Here is a 19,911-nt window from a genome sequence, read left to right as displayed (position 1 = left end):
ATCACCACAGTCCTTCATTTTTTTGTGTGTTGATAATTACAATTGGCCTTCCCCTCAGTGTGTCAGCACCTTTATTGTCGGCCTTTGTTTCAGTTTTACCTTTGTACATTTAGCCCTTTTTGGAAACCTCTCCCTCTTACCATCCCTTTGCTTTCTCTTCAGTCCTTCCCTGTATTTCTTTCTCTACCTTCCTTACTAATGCCTGCTAACCCTAACCATTTCCCTTCCCTTAATTCTGCATCTTATTGTTGGAAAACAATTTCTATAAATCTATCAATAGGGTTTTAGTGATCAGGAAATTCTTCCCTGGTGTGGTACCTATGTCTCTAATGGACACAGGCAACCTGTAAATGGTTGATCTCCCAGGCCCCTGCTTGTAAATGTTTCATCTCCCAAACCCCTGCTTACACTTATCAAGGGTATCAGAACTTGTCAAAGATTTGGGATGCATGGCTAAGCTTAAAAAAGCCCTTGTGGCATTAGCCTAACACCTATGAACTTATAAAGCAACCCCTGCATCACTTTTGTAATTTCCCAATATAGCAGTTCCATGGTATCTTTTTGTTGCTGATACTGTGTACTCCATAAAATGTCATGGTATGTTGCCTAATTCTCCTTTCTTGAGCAAGAGATAATCATAATCTCCATTACATTTCCCTCCTTCCTTCTTTGAATAGATTTCTGGACATAGTCAATGGGTGTATTATATTTTATCTTATTACTTCATATCAAGCTCCGGTCTATCTTTTCTGATAAATACTCTTTCAAGCTGTCTTTGAATAGTCTGTTTAATAAATTCAAAACAGTACCAAAAAGTAGAATGGGTTTCCTTTCCTTAATAGTGCATTTTATCATTACATACAATTCTGTTTGTTAATGTTTCACTGTTACCATTAATTAACATTTCCTTAAAAACTTAATTTAACTCTTGGATTATAAATCCTACATTTGCCAGTTTTAAGGAAGCCAGACAGCATAATGGTTAAGGTCTTTTCCTCTCATGCAGAAGATACAAGGGTTAGTCCTAACATCCATCTTATGCCTGTCTGGAGTTTGCATGTTTTCCCTGTGTCTCTGTGGGGGTTCCTTCCACCTCCAAAACACATGCTGAGTATTTCCATCTCAAACTCCCCAAAGAATAAAGCTGTGGGCAGCAGCACAGACTCTAGATGATAGAGTTGTATAGACCAACTGCTTTGACCATCTACTGTGGTGCACAGTAGCCTCAAGAAAGGAGAACATGAGTCACAGGCTGCATGACATGACAGGGCTAGCCACTTCTCTATCTCTGTCCTTCTCATTTATGCACCATTGGGCAATTAGCACCTTTCACCTTTCATTGTTTCTGTAGCAGTTACAGGTTTAATGGGCTCAGGTTGCTAGCCCAAGACCCAACCCTCCTCAGAGGGTGCACCACATGCACACCTGTATGCACACATTCACATCTAGGGCCAATTTAGAGTGTCCAGTCCACCTACTACATGTCTTTGGTATTTGGGAGGAAACAGGACCACCTGGAGGAAACCCACACGAATGCAGGGAGGACATGCAGACTCCACACAGTAGGCACCCCAGCCGAAAATTAAACTGAAGAATGTAAGGCTACAATGCTAACAGCTACACAAATGCACCACCCTAGCCACTTGATAGTGTAAAAATACAGTGCTAGGTGATCTGGTCACATTGACTAATGTTGCCGAAATGAGCATGGGTATTTACCAGTGATAAGTGGGTTGAGGACCCGACCTTCTCCAAACTATACCAGGGACCCATGCTAATGGTGAGACAGGTGTATATACCCCTACTGACCAGTGAATGCATACCATAAACTCAGCAGCCCTGTTCATACCTCTCACCTGTCCAGATTTTCACAGAATGTCTAGATTCTTACATCATATTTATGGTCTTTTCTTTGTAAAACTTGAAATATTCTGGATTTTTGTGGCAAATCAATAAATAATGACAGGCATTTGAGTTTCAAACTTCATATCCTACAGAAAATGCATGGTAACACAGCACCTTTTTATTCTAGTGACTTTCTAAGAGCAATATTTAAAATGTACACCTATTTTTGGGACTTTGTCCCCCATTATTATCGGCTTTGGCCTAGCACTCAAGTGTGGGGTCATTTATTGCACTCTTCTGACTAGTTTGCTACTTGTGTATCTCTGCTACCTTTAAACTAAAACAAAAAAAATCTTGCTTTTTTCCCACTTTTTGAAATTTAAAAAAGTTCAGTTACAGATTTGCTGTTCTGAACTGTTTGTAAGTTTCTTGGAGGCCAGTGCTTGCTTGGGCTAAAGGGAAGTCTCTGTGTTCATCAGTGGCAGTGATTAACACTGAACAGCCTGCCTGCCCCTGTAGGAGTGGTTACAGCCTAGAAACTGTAGTTTTATTGGCCATTTTGGGTCAATTCCAAACTCCTTGATCTCTCTCTCTTAAAACCCTGCTGCCTCATGGTTTTGGCATCTTTCCAGGCTTGATAGTTGTTGCTGAAGCACCTACCAAGGGGAGAAAATGCTGAGAGAAGAAAGGAGCCACTTTTGAGATTTTAAGTATTTTCTTCTGATTTTTTGTTTAAACTTTCTGCTTTGCCGCCTACTTTTCGACATTTTCTGTCTTGCTAAAGTTGATATCTGTATTAGAAACAGTATTTAGAACACATCTAGAGCCTGTTTACTGCATTTCCTGTGTTGCACTTAATTTAAAATTGTTTTTTTCTTAAAATTGCATTTTACCTGACTCTGGCCTAGCACTCAAGTGTGGGGTCATTTATTGCACTGTTCTGACTAGTTTGCTACTTGTGTATCTCTGCTACCTTTAAACTAAAACAAAAAAAAAAATCTTGCTTTTTCCCACTTTCTGAAATTTAAAAAGTTCAGTTACAGATTTGCTGTTCTAAACTGTTTGTAAGTTTCTTGGAGGCCAGTGCTTGCTTGGGCTAAAGGGAAGTCTCTGTGTTCATCAGTGGCAGTGATTAACACTGAACAGCCTGCCTGCCCCTGTAGGAGTGGTTACTGCCTAGAAACTGTAGTTTTATTGGCCATTTTGGGTCAATTCCAAACTCCTTGATCTCTCTCTCTTAAAACCCTGCTGCCTCGTGGTTTTGGCATCTTTCCAGGCTTGATAGTTGTTGCTGAAGCACCTACCAAGGGGAGAAAATGCTGAGAGAAGAAAGGAGCCACTTTTGAGATTTTAAGTATTTTCTTCTGATTTTTTGTTTAACATTTCTGCTTTGCCGCCTACTTTTCGGCATTTTTCGGCTTGCTAAAGTTGATATCTGTATTCGAAACAGTATTTAGGACATAGCCTGTTTACTGCATTTCCTCTGTTGCACTTAATTTAAAATTGTTTTTTTCTTAAAATTGCATTTTACCTGACTCTGGCCTAGCACTCAAGTGTGGGGTCATTTATTACACTGTTCTGAATAGTTTGCTACTTGTGTATCTCTGCTACCTTTAAATTAAAACAAAAAAAAAAAAAAAATCTTGCTTTTTTCCCACTTTCTGAAATTTAAAAAAGTTCAGCTACAGATTTGCTGTTCTGAACTGTTTGTAAGTTTCTTGGAGGCCAGTGCTTGCTTGGGCTAAAGGGAAGTCTCTGTGTTCATCAGTGGCAGTGATTAACACTGATGAACACAGACTGCCTGCCCCTGTAGGAGTGGTTACTGCCTAGAAACTGTAGTTTTATTGGCCATTTTGGTTCAATTCCAAACTCCTTGATCTCTCTCTGTTAAAACCCTGCTGCCTCGTGGTTTTGGCATCTTTCCAGGCTTGATAGTTGTTGCTGAAGCACCTACCAAGGGGAGAAAATGCTGAAAGAAGAAAGGAGCCACTTTTGAGATTTTAAGTATTTTCTTCTGATTTTTCATTTAAAATTTCTGCTTTGCCGCCTTCTTTTCGGCATTTTCTGTCTTGCTAAAGTTGATATTTGTATTAGAAACAGTATTTAGAACACATCTAGAGCCTGTATACTGCATTTCCTGTGTTGCACTTAATTTAAAATCTTTTTTTCTTAAAATTGCATTTTACCTGACTCTGGCCTAGCACTCAAGTGTGGGGTCATTTATTGCACTGTTCTGACTAGTTTGCCACTTGTGTATCTCTGCTACCTTTAAACTAAAACAAAAAAATCTTGCTTTTTTCCCACTTTCTGAAATTTAAAAAAGTTCAGTTACAGATTTGCTGTACTGAACTGTTTGTAAGTTTCTTGGAGGCCAGTGCTTGCTTGGGCTAAAGGGAAGTCTTTGTGTTCATCAGTGGCAGTGATTAACACTGAACTGCCTGTCTGCCCCTGTAGGAGTGGTTACTGCCTAGAAGCTGTAGTTATATTGGCCATTTTTGGTCAATTCCAAACTCCTTGATCTCTCTCTCTAAAAACCCTGCTGCCTTGTATTTTTGGCATCTTTCCAGTCTTGATAGTTGTTGCTGAAGCACCTACCAAGGGGAGAAAATGCTGAGAGAAGAAAGGAGCCACTTTTGAGATTTTAAGTATTTTCCTTTGATTTTTTTTTTGTTTAAAATTTCTGCTTTGCCGCCTTCTTTTTGGCATTTTCCTGCTTGCTAAAGTTGATATCTGTATTATAAACAGTATTTGCAACACATCTAAAGCCTGTTTACTGCATTTCCTGTGTTGCACTTAATTTAAAATCGTTTTTTTCTTAAAATTGCATTTTACCTGACTCTGGCCTAGCACTCAAGTGTGGGGTCATTTATTGCACTGTTCTGACTAGTTTGCTACTTGTGTAATTCTGCTACCTTTAAACTAAAACAAACAAAAAAATCTTGCTTTTTTCCCACTTTCTTTTTTTTTTTAAAATAAGTTTATTGTTTTTAACATACAAAATAAATATCATAACAATTTTATACAAGCAATTAAAATAGAAATAGTTATAACATTCAATAAAATAACCAAAGTATTTAGAAAGACATCCACTACAAATCAAATCAATTGATTAAACTATAATGTCATGCTATTGAGACTAAGATTTTTTAACAGGTTTTGTAAAGTATCCCATATAATATAATAAGATGTTTTTCTAGTAGTTCTTGATTTTATTGTCATCAATTCCATATGACACACTTCAGTCATAACATTTTTAAATTCATTAAATGAAGGAGGGTATCTGAAATCAATTTCTGGTTATTATTTTTCTAGCCACTGCTAGAATAGACCATAATAAGGGAAGTTTAACTTTTTTAACACTTTTAGGAACAAGTGTGTTAAATAATATAAGTGATTTAGAAACAATGAAATTATCTGTGAAAAGGGCCTGCGAAAAATCATTGATTAACTTCCAATATTCCTTCAATTTTATACAGTCATAAAACATATGTGCCCAATCAGCATTTATTTCTACATTACATCTTTTACATAAGTTGTCTTTATTATTTATGTTATTCATCATTAAAGGTGTATAGAAGGATCTATGTAAAAATTTCCAAGTAAAAAGTTTCCAATTAATGGAAGAAGTAGTTTTATAAGCAGATTCCAATATATATTGTTTATCTTGTTGTTTTGGTGATTTACCATTAATGGAAATGAAATAATTCCAATAGGTATCTGAACTGTAATGAGTTTCTTCTCTGATAATTTTATGTATGTATGAGAGCTTACCTTTATCAGAAACTCTATGTTGTAAATTTAATATCAAGTAATCAATCAGTATTGGAACAGATTCTTTAACTGTTAAAGACATTAAATCAATTTTATTAATAAGATGTTGTCTAAAAGTCTGAATTTCTAACCAACATGTTTCTCTCAAATCAAATTCTTGCTTTAAGAAGTCTAAATTTTTTACTTTATTATCAGACAGCAACTGATACCAATACTTTAGATCATTCTCTGTGACTAAAAGAGTTCTTTCAGAGGTGGTTGCATACCTTGTGTATACATTATAGGGAATAGAATAAAATTCCATTCCTTATACTTAGGATGCATGAATATAAAATTACGATAACTGATAATAATGTTTAATGGGTAACTAACTACATATTTTGGTGTAATGGATGAAGTACAAAATTCTTTTAGTAACCATAACATGGGGTTATTTACAATAATATTTTTATGTATTAAAGAGATTTTCATGAAGTGAATGCTAATTAGTTCCCAGTAATCTTTCCACCTTGCAACATATGACTGATCTATTCACATAGTAATAACTTTTATAATAGAAGAGATAGTATATAAATTAAAGTCTGGAAATGAAATGCCCCCTTGAGACCAGCTATTAGTATGTTTCTTTAATGCAATCCTAGGTCTATTAGGTGCCCATAAGAAATTTAACATTAGTGAATTCAATTTCTTAATAATAATTTTTGTAGGTGGGAGTATTATTGATTGTATTAAGTATAATATCTTAGGGAATACTATCATTTTAATAATTGTGAGTCTCTCTTCCATGGTAAAAAACATATTGTTCCAGCTATTGAAAAGATTTTGTATATTGAGAAGACAGGTACTATAATTATTATGTATAATAGATTTGATATCTTTAGTTAATATTATACCTAAGTAAGTTATCTGACCTGAGTTGGGTATATATTTGTTAAAATCATTAATGAGGACATTTTTTCGTGTGTATATAGGTAATATTTTAGTTTTTTCTTCATTGAATATTAAACCAGAGATATTTTTAAAATCCATCATTTTATCAAATAAGGACTGCATAGAAGAGTTAGATCCAGCTGATGTAATTAGAACATCATCTGCAAAAAGTTGAATTTTAGATATTGTATTTTCATCTATATTAAATCCTTCTATATCAGTACTGTTTCTGATCAAATTAGCCCAAGGCTCCATTATTAAAGTAAATAATAGTGGAGAGAGTGGACACCCTTGTTTTGTACCTTTTAAAATGGGTATTTTTTGTGAGACATATGTTCCTATCTTAATGTAAGCCAATGCTCCTTTATATAGATGTTCAATTAGATTTACAAATGCATCACTTTTTTCCCACTTTCTGAAATTTAAAAAAAGTTCAGTTACAGATTTGCTGTTCTGAAATGTTTGTAAGTTTCTTGGAGGCCAGTGATTGCTTGGGCTAAAGGGAAGTCTCTGTGTTCATCAGTGGCAGTGATTAACACTAAACAGCTTGCCTGCCCCTGTAGGAGTGGTTACTGTCTAGAACCTGTAGTCTTATTGGCCATTTTGGGTCAGTTCCAAAGTCCTTGATCTCTCTCTCTTAAAACCCTGCTGTCTCGTGCTTTTGGCATCTTTACAGGCTTGATAGTTGTTGCTGAAGCACCTACCAAGGGGAGAAAATGCTGAGAGAAGAAAGGATCCACTTTTGAGATTTTAAGTATTTTCTTCTGATTTTTTGTTTAAAATTTCTGCTTTGCCACCTACTTTTCAATGTTTTCCATATTGCTAAAGTTGATATCTGTATTAGAAACAGTATTTAGAACACATCTAGAGCCTGTTTACTGCATTTCCTGTGTTGCACGTAATTTAAAATTGTTTTTTCTTAAAATTGCATTTTACCTGACTCTGGCCTAGCACTCAAGTGTGGGGTCATTTATTGCACTGTTCTAATTAGTTTGCTACTTGTGTATCTCTGCTACCTTTAAACTAAAACAAAAAAAAAAACAAAAAAAATCTTGCTTTTTTCCCACTTTCTGAAATTTAAAAAAGTTCAGTTACAGATTTGCTGTTCTGAACTGTTTGTAAGTTTCTTGGAGGCCAGTGCTTGCTTGGGCTAAAGGGAAGTCTCTATGTTCATCAGTGGCAGTGATTAACACTGAACAACTTGCCTGCCTCTGTAGGAGTGGTTACTGCCCAGAAACTGTAGTTTTATTGGCCATTTTGGGTCAATTCCAAACTCCTTACTCTCTCTCTCTTAAAACCCTGCTGCCTCGTGGTTTTGGTCTCTTTCCAGGCTTGATAGTTGTTGCTGAAGCACCTACCAAGGGGAGAAAATGCTGGGAGAAGAAAGAAGACACTTTTGAGATTTTAAGTGTTTTCTTCTGATTTTTTGTTTAAAATTTCTGCTTTGCCGCCTACTTTTCGACGTTTTCAGTCTTGCTAAAGTTGATATCTGTATTAGAAACTGTATTTAGAACACATCTAGAGCCTGTTTACTGCATTTCCTGTGTTGCACTTAATTTAAAATTGTTTTTTTCCTAAAATTGCATTTTTACCTGACTCTGGCCTAGCACTCAAGTGTGGGGTCATTTATTGCACTGTTCTGAGTAGTTTGCTACTTGTGTATCACTGCTACCTTTAAACTAAAACAAAAAAACACAAAAAATCTTACTTTTTTCCCACTTTCTGAAATTTTAAAAAGTTCAGTTACAGATTTGCTGTTCTGAACTGTTTGTAAGTTTTTTGGAGGCCAGTACTTGCTTGGGCTAAAGGGAAGTCTCTGTGTTCATCAGTGGCAGTAATTAACACTGAACAGCCTGCCTGCCCCTGTAGGAGTGGTTACTGTCTAGAAATGTTTTTGTCTAATTCCCAGCTCTTTCAAGTTCCCTGCCTTAAAACCCCCTTTTGCGCGATTTTGCGCATAGCACAGCATCGGGCAACACCGCTTAAACGGGTTTAAACTATTCCCGGCTCCACAAAGTCTGCTCTTCATTTTTTCCCTTAGAACTGTTCTAAATCTCAAAGTAAGCACTCTATTTTAATTCTAAAACCCTGCACGTGATCTTATAAGTAATCTTATAAGTAAACACTAACTAAAGTACTACACCCTCTTATACTCTTTATAAGTACTTGGCTCCCCATTGGTCCTTTCTGATCAGTCAAAAAAATGTTCCTTATACTGTTCTGGCATGTCCAATAATCAGTTTCAGGTTTACTCTCCAGTCCAGCTGGTGAATCTGGGTATTGCGAGGCAATGTTACAACTGCCTTATGTACACAGACCACCCTCTCCTCCTCCTATCAAACTCAAATATATGTGAGAGATGCAACTATATAGCCAAACTGGAGGCTGAGCTCTCTCAACCCAGAAATGTCACAGTCAGTCAGGAGGAGAAGGTAACCACACACACCACTATTCCAGTCTCACATAGACCTATCACATCAGCAAACCAAACACATAAACACACAAACACATACTCGGAGGCTTTAAATAAAAATCACCCAAAGCAGCAGAGACCTGCAAAGCAGACATCCAAGCAACCGCTACCCCGCAACAATACCCACGTATCACATATTTCACAAAGGCAGTGTGCCACACAGCCACAGCCCTTAAGGCTAAACAACACACCTAACACACTTGTAATAGGGGAATCTATTGTCAGACACACTGAGGTCGCTCTCACCAGACTGAACAAGGAGAAGGTCACTGTAAGCTGCCTGTCGGGTGCCAGAATCCGCCACATAACACAAGCACTCAGGTCACTCCAAAGCAAGTACAAATATGACTCTGTCATTGTCCATGCTGGTGTGAATGACCTGAGATGTACCTCCCTGGACTACATGAAAAGAGACATAGAGGAGCTATCTGATGATGTAGCCCAGACTGGTATGACCCTGACCTTGAGTAGCATCTTGCCCTCACCAAGAATGATGCCACAGTATAAAGACAAAATTATCAATTTTAACAATTGGCTAAAGTATTGGTGTCATTCTAAGGGGATTCAGTCTCTGTCAGCCTGGAATGACATGCTTGACAAGCCACGTTGCTTCACTAGGGACGGCTTGCACCTGTCACCCCTCAGCTTTCGAATACTTGCTAAGGCTCTTGCCACCCCCATAGTGCCTTTTTTAGGCAAGGCTCAAAAGACAAACCCACCTCCATAGACAACACAAGAAAAAAAAAACTAAGGGTAATGCTGCTCAACGACAGAAGTCTAAACCTCAAGATGCATGCACTTGATGCTCTCCTAAGTATGGAGAATATCGATATCTGTGCAGTGACAGAGACTTGGTTCAAGGCCCCAGAGAGCACCCCAGCACTGCCAGGTTATACCTCATACCATGCTTTTCGGCCCCAAAACTCGGACCGAACCACAAAAGGAGGGGGAGTATCCATATTCATCAAAGATACCCATATCTCCAGGTTAGTGACACTACACGAAGCATCGGAGACCATCCATGTACAGTTAACAGTGGGCAAAACTGCCTTTCAGTTTGTAGCCTGCTACAGACCACCCTCCCAAACTCAGGAACCCCACTCGGCCTTCCTGAGAACACTGGAGAATATGAAGGTCTCTCCAAACACACTTCAACTACCCAAACATCGACTGGGAAAACTACTCAAGCCCCAACACCCTTGCCCAATGGTTCCTAGAATTTATAATCTCAAATGCTATGGAACAACTGGTCACCACTCCCACAAGAGGGGATAACATATTGGACCTGATCATCACCAACATGGGGACTCTATGTTCCACACCAGAGGTATGTCCCTCATTGGAAAGATCAGACCATAAATTAATCTCACTGGACATCCATATCCCATCCCCACACCCAGCCAAGGAAATGACAGTGAAAAATTTCTCAAAAGCAAATTTCACACTTCTCAAAACCGAGGTGGAATCCTTCAAAGCTACCGGGCCAGTGGAAAATACTGCCCAAACAGCAGAATCCTTTACAAATGCATTCTATGGACACCTACAGGAATGCATGGATTGTGCTATCCCAAATAAAACCAAGACTCACTCCTCCAAAGGCAGGAGACCAGTCTGGTGGACCCTGGCCATAAATAAGCTATACAACAGAAGGAGGAAGCTACTACATGATAGAGCAAAATCCCAAAAAAGGGAAGGCATCCCTGATCAGTACTAGCAAGAAACTACAATCCCTCATAAAATTATCTAAGGCCAGCTTGAAGAAAATTGCACAAGACACTAAAGATAATCACAAGGCCTTCTTTAGTTATGTCAGGAATCTGGGTGACAACTCCCAGATATGCTCTGAGTTAGTACAAAATAACAAAAAATACACTGATCCCACAGACATTGCCAACATCCTGGCAGACAGGTTCAGTGCAAACATTTCCCCCCCTTCTCCCCCAAAAGACCAAATGTCTATCCCAACAGAATGTAGCCTCCCTGACATCACAAATGCACAGGTGAGAGCTGCCCTCTCCAAAGCAAAAAACACAGCATCAATGGGACCAGATGGTGTCCCGGGCTGCGTCTTACATGAGATCCAAGAAGAACTAAACCCTCACATAAAGTCACAGTTCAATCTCAGCCTTGCTACAGGATATGTACCCAAGGAATAGCGTACAGCAACAGTGGTCCCGCTCCACAAAGGTGGTGCCACAATGGACCCAGGAAACTATCGCCCTATAAGCCTGACTTGTCTGGTCTGCAAAGCTATGGAGCGTATCATCATGGAACTCATAAACAAGGACAGTGGTAACCTCCAGACACTGGATCCCACCCAATTCGGCTTTGTTAAGGGCAGATCTTGCCTCTTGAACCTGGTCGACTTCTTTGAAACAGTTACCAAGGCCATAGATGAAGGGAAGGTAGTCCACATGGCCTACCTGGACCTCGCAAAAGCCTTTGACACAATACCCCACTTGGGCATCATAAATAAGCTCACCAGCTTAAATATCAACCCCTATGTCATAAGATGGGTTGCAAACTGGCTCAGGGATAGAACCCCACATGGTCAGTATTGCAGGTGCCATGTCAGACTCCAAACCAGTTACAAGTGGCGTCCCACAAGGCTCAGTCCTGGGACCTCTCTTGTTCAGTATATACTTCTCTGAGGTACAAGCTAATATGGGAGGTCTATGGCTGACCAAGTTCGCAGATGACTACAAGCTGGGTGCCATAATCGACTCTCCGGCTGACACAAGCATCCTCCAAATGGGTCTCACAGAGACGGATAACTGGTGTCAGATCCATGGCCTTAAGCTAAATGCCAAAAAGCGCATAGTCATCCCCTTTGGGGAAAAACAAAGTGCCCACAAATTACCATATAGGTGGTAATCCATTAAGTACGGAAGAAGTAATTAGGGATTTGGGGACCCAAGTAGATAGAAACCTCTCTTTTGACAATCACGTTGCCAGAGTGGTTAGAAAGACCTTCTATATAGCCCACCATATCACGAAAGGGTTCACATCTAGAACAAGAGACGTCATTGTGCCCCTCTACTCATCACTCATCAGGCCCATAATTGAATACAGTGCCCCATTTGGGGTGTACCTTACCCGACACGTGCAGCAACTAGAGAGGCCCCAAAAGTACCTCATCAAGAGGATCAAGGGACTCAAACAGATGCCCTATGCAGTTCGGCTAAAGAAACTCCAGCTCTACTCAGTTGCTTACCGCCTACTCAGAGGTGATCTATGCCTGACGTATAAAGCCATGTCCAACCCAGAATTAATGGACATGCTCCACCGCAGGATATCCAAATCCCTACATGCTCCAGGGACTTAAACCTCAGCACAGAAATAAATAGGACATGCTGGAGGGACAGATTCATATCCCAGAGGCTGCCCTCACTCTGAAACAAAATCCCAGTCCATGTTAGGCAGAGCCTCTCGCTGACCCTCTTCAAGAGAAATCTTGACGAGTGGATGGGAGATCGTAAGTTCACCCCTGGGATCTCTTCTGTGTCCCTGCTAGACAGGGGCACAGTAAACTAACCTTAAAAGGGCTATCTTCTGTGACCTACTCTACAGAGGCACAGTAAACCGATCTAAAAGGGTGGCAAAAGCCAAACACACTCTGGCTAGGCTTGTAAATGCCCCAGGGCAGATAGCCTAGAATAAACCTATGAACCTATGTATTCTGTTTTCAAACCATATCTGTTTCTTGGAGACCACCTTGTCATTTAATCTTTTTCTTTATTCATTTTGTCAACATTCACGTATTCTGGATTCCTTTCCATCCACAAATTAAGTTTTCAGCCTCTTATTTATTAACTTGAGTTAATTATTGAATCACAGTTCTGTTGCTTTATTGAGACTCTGTTGTGTCTCTACAACCATCTAACATTATTCCCCACCATATTAGCACAGTAAACTGCAAGTATGTATTGACATGTATTTTCTTCAGCATCTAAAACTTCCAACATTTTTAAGTGTTGCTTCTGTGACAGTCCAGTGATGTTATCATCACAAATATTAGCTTGCTCCTTTTACTTGGGAAGACTAAACTTAGTCACATGATCAAAAAGACAACAATGTCGCCACAAAAAGCCAGTGCATGCAATTTCCAAGTTCTCTGCAGCTGTACTTGCTAATAGTAATCACTTTATTAGTTTTAGCATTATATCTGCAAAGCCCTTTGGAGAAAAGCACTATATATGAAACAAGCTATTATTCTATAACTGTGGGTTCATTCCAACATATGTAAAAACTGAAAAAGTACTACTGAAGCAGTTGTATAAAAGCTGATAATAGAAGATGGCTAGCAGTTAATACTCCAAAGAAGGAACACAGTGTGTTACAGCAGGAGGTGAAAGGTATGCAGAGGATAAACTATCTTTAAAAATAAGAATTCATGGCTAGTAACTGAACCAGAGAAAACTGAAGTGAACAATATCTCCAGCATAAAAATGACAAAGCCAGTCACTGGCCTTAACAATGAAAACAATGGGTGACTAAATCGTGTTCTGCTAAATAGATTATTTAATTGAGTTTCATCTTTACTTGTCTTGATTTGATTAAAATCTATGCTTCTGAAATGAATGGAACAACAAAAAGTACAGATGTGGTGGGCTAAATGGAAATATTACATGCATAGTTATTAGTGCATATAAGGGGTAATATTAAGGAATGAGATGGACCCCATGATTAGGGATACAAAAGTCCTAAGTAAAGAGGCATAAATTGAGACCACTAGTTTCTAAAAAAAGTAAGACCAGGGTAAGGAAGATATTAACATATAGAAATTGAGAGAGAAAAACACTTTTGGCTAGACTACTTAAAATAACACTGTAATATACTGAAGAAAGTGAAAAACAAAGATGGAAAAGTTTTTATGGTCACTTAAGGGAAGGCAAATGTTCAAAGAAAATAAAATGAGGAACCGTGTTGGTAGAAGTCAGATATTTTCAGAATTAACATGTGATTGCTAACTAAAAACATCAGCTTTGCCAGAGATAGCCTGCACCTGTCGCCCTTGGGATTCCGGATACTGGCAAAGGCTCTTGCCAACCCTATAGTGCCTTTTTTAGGCAAGGTTCAAATGACAAATTCAACACCAGAACAGGTACAAGCAAGCAAAATCTGAGGGTAATGCTACTCAATGCTAGAAGTCTAAACCTCAAAATGCACTCACTCGAGGCACTCCTTAAAATGGAGAACATTGACATCTGTGCAGTGACAGAGACCTGGTTCAACCCTGCATTACCAGGCTATAATTTATACCACACCTTTTGGCCACCTAACCTGGACCGAAACACTAAAGGCAGACGCATGTCCATATTCATTAAGGATATCCACACCTCCAGGCTAGTTCCTCGGCATAATTCATCTGAGATTGTCCAAGTGCAACTAACTCTGGGCAAGACCACAATCCAACTTGTAACTTGCTACAGATTCCCCCACCATGTCCCAGCATCCCACTCCTCATTTCTTGATACACTGGAAATATTAGGGTACAACCCAACACTCTAATAACGGGTGATTTGAACTAACCCACCATTAACTGGAAGAACTACTCATGTACCCATCTCTTTTGCTGAACGTTTTCTGGAATTCATAAATTCTAGTGCCTTGGATCTACTTATCCACACCCCCACAAAGGGCAGAAATATCCTGGACCTGGTCATTACCAACATGAGTGACCGGTGTTCCACACCAGAGGTCAATTCCTCGTTGGTCAGATCTGACCACAAGCTAATCAACCTTAACATCCACATCCCAGCCCCATTAGGGAAACCATGGTAAAAAATTTCTCCAAAACCAACTTCACGCTTCTTAAGACAGAAGTGGCTACTTCACAACACCCATGCAGACGAACAATAGAGGTACGTCTGCTGAATCCTACACAAATGCACTTTATAAGAACTTACATAAGTGCATGGATTGTGCTATCCCTAACAGAACCAAGATGCTATCCTCCAAAACAAAGAAAGCCAATCTGGTGGCCCCCTGCCATAAACAAACTCTACAACAGAAGAAAAAAACTGTTGCAAAAAAGTATAAAATCCCATGATTGCAGGAACTCCCTGGTCAGCCTCAGTAAGATGCTGAGATCCCTCATAAAATCCTCTAAAGCTAGTTATAAAAACAAAATCACCACTGATTCTAAAGACAACCACACAGCATTTTATAGCTATGTCAAGAATTTTAAAGGCAACACTCAGATCTTCTCTGAGTTACAGCACAATGGCACTAAATATACAGAACCAACTGATATTGCCAACATCCTGGCAGATAGGTTCAGTGCTAACTTTACCCCCCTCTCACCCCCTAAAGGGCCCATCTCTATACTGGAAGAATGCAAAGTTCCTGTAATCACGGCTGCACAGGTAAAAACCACACTCTCCAAAGCCAAGAACACAGCATCCATGGGACCTGACAACATCCCAGGCTGTGTTCTAAATGAACTACAGAACGAACTGGCACCCCACCTAAGTTCCATGTTCAATCATAGCCTCACCTCAGGCTTTGTGCCCACTGAATGGTGCACAGTACCACTTATCCCAGTCCATAAAGGGGGAGCCACCACGGACCCCGGGAACTACCACCCCATTAGCCCGATGAGCCTGGTCTGCAAGGCCATGGAACATGTCATCATGAAATTTGTAAGGTTTCTGAAAGGCAGATCATGTCTCCTAAACCTGATAGACTTCTTTGAAGCAGTCACCAAAGCCGTAGACGAGGGTAAGGTGGTTTACACAGCCTAACTAGATCTCACCAAGGCTTTTGCCACCATCCCCCACTCTGGAATTATAGAGAAACTCACAAAACTAGGTATAAATCCCTATGTCACAAGATGGGTTACAAACTGGCTCACTCACAGAACCCACACTGTGAAAGTAGCAGACTCCAAATCCAACTTCAGACCAGTGACAAGTGGAGTACCACAGGGTTCAGTCCTGGGTCCTCTCCTGTTTGGTATCTACTTCTCTGAAGTACAGGCTAACACAGAAGGTCTTTGGCTAATGAAGTTCACAGATGACTGCAAACTAGGAGCCATAATCAAAACTCCTAACGATGTTGCCATCCTACAAAAGGGCCTCACTGAGACAGATGCCTGGTGTCAAAACCATGGCCTCAAGCTCAATGCCAAAAAGTGCATTGTCATCCTCTTTGGTAAAAACTCTGTACCCATGAACTACCACATGGGTAGTAGTCTACTTAACACCGAAAGTGTGATAAGAGACCTTGGGACACAGGTGAACAGTAGTCTCTCCTTTGATAATCACATTGCCACAGTAGTCAGGAAATCCTTCTACATGGCACACCTCATCACAAAAGGTTTCTCATCCAGGAAAAAATAGGTCATCGTTCCCCTCTACTCGTCACTCATTAGACACATTATAGAGCACAATGCCTCTTTTGGTATGTACCTCACAAGACATCTACAACTGGAAAGGCCACAGAAATACCTTACAAAGAGGATTACTGACCTCATACAGATGCCCTACGCAGACCATCTCAAAAAACTCCAGCTTTACTCTATCGCATATCGCCTACTCAGAGGCAATCTCTGCCTAACATACAAATTTATGTCAAACCCAGAGCTGTTGGACATGCTCCACTTAAAGAAATCCCAATCCCTCTGAGCTACATGCCCTAGGGACCTAAACCTTGTCGCCACAATAAACAGAACATGCTGGAGGGATAGATTCCTGTCCCAGAGACTTCCCATACTCTGGAACAAACTACCTATCTATATAAAACAAAGCTCCTCATTAGCACTCAGAAAAATCTTGATAACTGGATGGGAAATAGGAAATTCACCCCAGGGATCACCTATGTGGTTCTGCTCAACAGGAGCACAGGAAAACAATTTTCTTGGGTGCAAAAGCCAGGATACCTTTTTGGCTAGGCTTATAGGGCTAGGGCCAATAGCCTAGTACCTACCTATGAACCTATGAACAGTAATTTTAAAAGACACAGTTAGTGGGGAGGAAAAAGCCTTTCACATACCTCATGTAGGTTGCTGTACTAATGCATGCCTTAATTTAGGTATATATACCTCTAAGGTTCATAGGTTCATAAGTTCATAGGTTGGTACTAGGCTATCAGCCCTAGGGCCTATACAAGCCTAGCCATAACAATTCCCTGGCTATTTATTCACACACTCTTTACTTTCCTGGACCCCTGTCTAACAGGGCGACTGATGTGATCCCCGGGGTTGGCACACCTCAATCTAGGGAATTCCCCATTATGCAGTCTTACTGGAGAAAAGGCCATTTGGCACTTGTACATTTATACATCTTCAGACAAGTGTTCATCACATGAAGTAACTATCCCTAAGTGGGTAAGCAACGGATGTGTTCGGAGGAGAAGTAAGAAAGAAATAACCCTTGTAAAAACTATGAAATATTCTGAGCACTGAATCACTGAAGAAGATAAATGATAGACAATGTCCATGTTTTGTAGAAAGATGTGAAAACTAGGTACCAAAAAAAAAACCCTTGAGATGGATTACTGATAGTAAGATCTGATAGCCAATGGTAAACAGTATTCAAGCCATAGAACAGTTTATTATGGTAAATCATTTGGTTTGTCTATATTGTTTTAATGAGTACTAATTCAAAGGGTACACAACTCTGCTTGGACCATAGCACTGTCAATCAGCAAATTCATTCCACCAGCTTATACTTAGCATACATTGTACAGGATATGAAGTAGATAATATATGATAAAGTGAATGAGGCAAAGCCATCATGACACCCTTTTCTGGCATTATTAACCTGAAATTCTGCCTAAAGTATGCTACCATTACATCAAAAAGCACTGTGCCTTGTATTGGTATTCACAGTTCTTTCCATGCTAAGTTAGTGAAAAATGAATTACTGGGCTGTCTATTTTGGGCAAATACTTATCCATTTCTTTGTGATGCTTAATTTGTGGAGTAATAGAGAAAAAAGTGAAAAAAAAAAAAACACAGGTGCTTTTAGCAAGACATTTGTCCTGCTAGGCAGGAAATTAAGATGCCGTGTAGAAGTATGAGAAAAGTACATTTTGAAGAGTTCAAGAGATGATCCATTTAATTCTGTAAGAGTTTAAAGGTGTGTGAATTTTACTAGATGGACTGTTTTTATTCTCTAGTGTATAACATAAAGTATATAAATTAAATATTAAAGCAAATTATTTCCGAATTATTCTGAAGAGATGTTTCGCAATGCCAGTAGCATGCATAGGTATGCAGTATCTCTATGTTTAGCAGCTATGTTTTAAAGATCCTGATAATGCACCTTTCAAGTTAAATGTAATTGTTTTTTCTTCTCTTTAATCCACTTAAAAGAATGAATCCTGAAGCCAGAAAGTACTTTACTGAAATGGGAAGCAGCCTTATCGACACAGTAAAATTCCGAGATAATTGGATATTTGCTGGTGCAAAAGGAATACAGGAAAAAAGCCCATTTGAACAGGTATGTTCTTAGCATTCTATCTCAGTTTATTCATTTATTTTAATTTATTTGCAGTTTGTTTACCAGGATAGTCCATTGGGCCACAAGGAACCCATTTTCAATGGAGTCCTGGGGATCAAAGCTCCAGTAAGTACAAGTATAATACATTTCAGAATTACAAGATTACAGGATAACAATTCTTACAAATTTTACAAAACAATTAATCAGACATTAGAAAGAGAATACATGGTAATAACAGTTACAGTAAATTGGCATTTGATGGAGCAAATGCATGAAAAATTCCATTGTGTACAAATTAAGGTAGTAAAAAAAGAATGCAAGTTCTTCCAGAGATTATGGGCTAAAGGAGGCTATTAGTAGATATGTTAGGTAGGGAGAGAATTATAGTAAGATGTTATCTAGGATGAGAACAAGAGCATTCCCATTGTGAGATTAGGTGTGAGTGAAGTAAAGTTTTAAAGATAGAGAGACTGTTAGTGGTAAGGATAAGAGGTGGGAGAGAATTCCAGTGATGTGCTAAGCAGAAGGATAGATGTTTGCCTGGAGGGTGGGCAGGTTTATGTAGCTCTATTAGATTTTGGAAGTTAGATCGAAGACATCTGTTTGGACGATGCATTTGAAAGGTAGAGGCAAGGGAGGGACAGAGAGAGGGGCAAAAAATAAGTTTGTGTGCTTGGATAAGTTGAATATAGGTAAGATAATTGGGGAGTTCAAGCCAGTTCAGTTGGTGGAGGGAGATGCAGTGATGGGTAATGGATCTGTGGCTAGTTGCAAATTTTGAGATTTTATAGTAACAGGAGGAGAGTTTTGATTTGAGAGAGGATTGCAGATTGGTAAGGACAGAGGCACCATACAGGAGGGAAGGGATGAGAAATGTATTAACAAAAACTAATCTGGTGGAGGAAGAGATGAAATAGTTGTGGCGATAAAGCATGCCAAGTTTCTTGCGAGTTTTTTTAATATTTACCTGAATATGGCTATCAAACTTTAGTTGGTCATCGATGAAGATTCCTAACAGTTTAGCAGTGGAGACTGTTTCAAGAGGAGTGTTATTTTGGCTGGTGATAGAGAAAGAGTTTTTTCTAGGGTGATGCTTTTAGAGGGGGGGATATCATTAGTTTAGTCTTGGTTGCATTTAGTGCTAGGTAGTTATCTATTATCCATTGTTCTGTAAAGGAGAAGGCATCTTGAGTTAATTTTGTTAATGAAGAGGTGGAGGTTGCAGAACAGATTATTGTCGAGTCATCTGCATATTGGATGAGGTTAGCATCAGGGATGGCATGGTGAAAGTCATTAATGAAAATATTGAATAGAAAGGGCTCTAGAATTGAGCCTTTGTGCACACCTGTGGGAGTGTTTAGGAATGGTGAAGTAACTTTTTTCCACTTAACTGCTTGTTGCCTATTTGATAGGTAACTGGTGAACCAGTTAATAGAGGAGTGGGAT

General features: G+C 39.3%; 1 protein-coding gene across 3 annotated transcripts in view; it reads left to right on the top strand.

The window, feature by feature from the left end:
- FAM3D (FAM3 metabolism regulating signaling molecule D) overlaps positions 1-19,911 on the top strand; it is a 713,044-nt gene that overhangs the window by 599,236 nt on the left and 93,897 nt on the right. For all 3 annotated transcript variants that reach the window (XM_044078817.1, XM_044078815.1, XM_044078816.1), the window contains one exon: positions 18,339-18,465. In XM_044078817.1, the coding sequence (XP_043934752.1) occupies positions 18,339-18,465 (127 nt within the window). The remainder of the gene's footprint in view (positions 1-18,338; positions 18,466-19,911) is intronic.

The sequence above is a fragment of the Protopterus annectens genome, chromosome 7.part1, assembly GCF_019279795.1.
Source record: "Protopterus annectens isolate FY-2018-M chromosome 7.part1, PAN1.0, whole genome shotgun sequence".
Classification (NCBI taxonomy): domain Eukaryota; kingdom Metazoa; phylum Chordata; order Ceratodontiformes; family Protopteridae; genus Protopterus; species Protopterus annectens.
The sequence above is the reverse complement of the archived record's forward strand: the minus strand, read 5'-3'. Positions and strand labels throughout refer to the sequence as shown.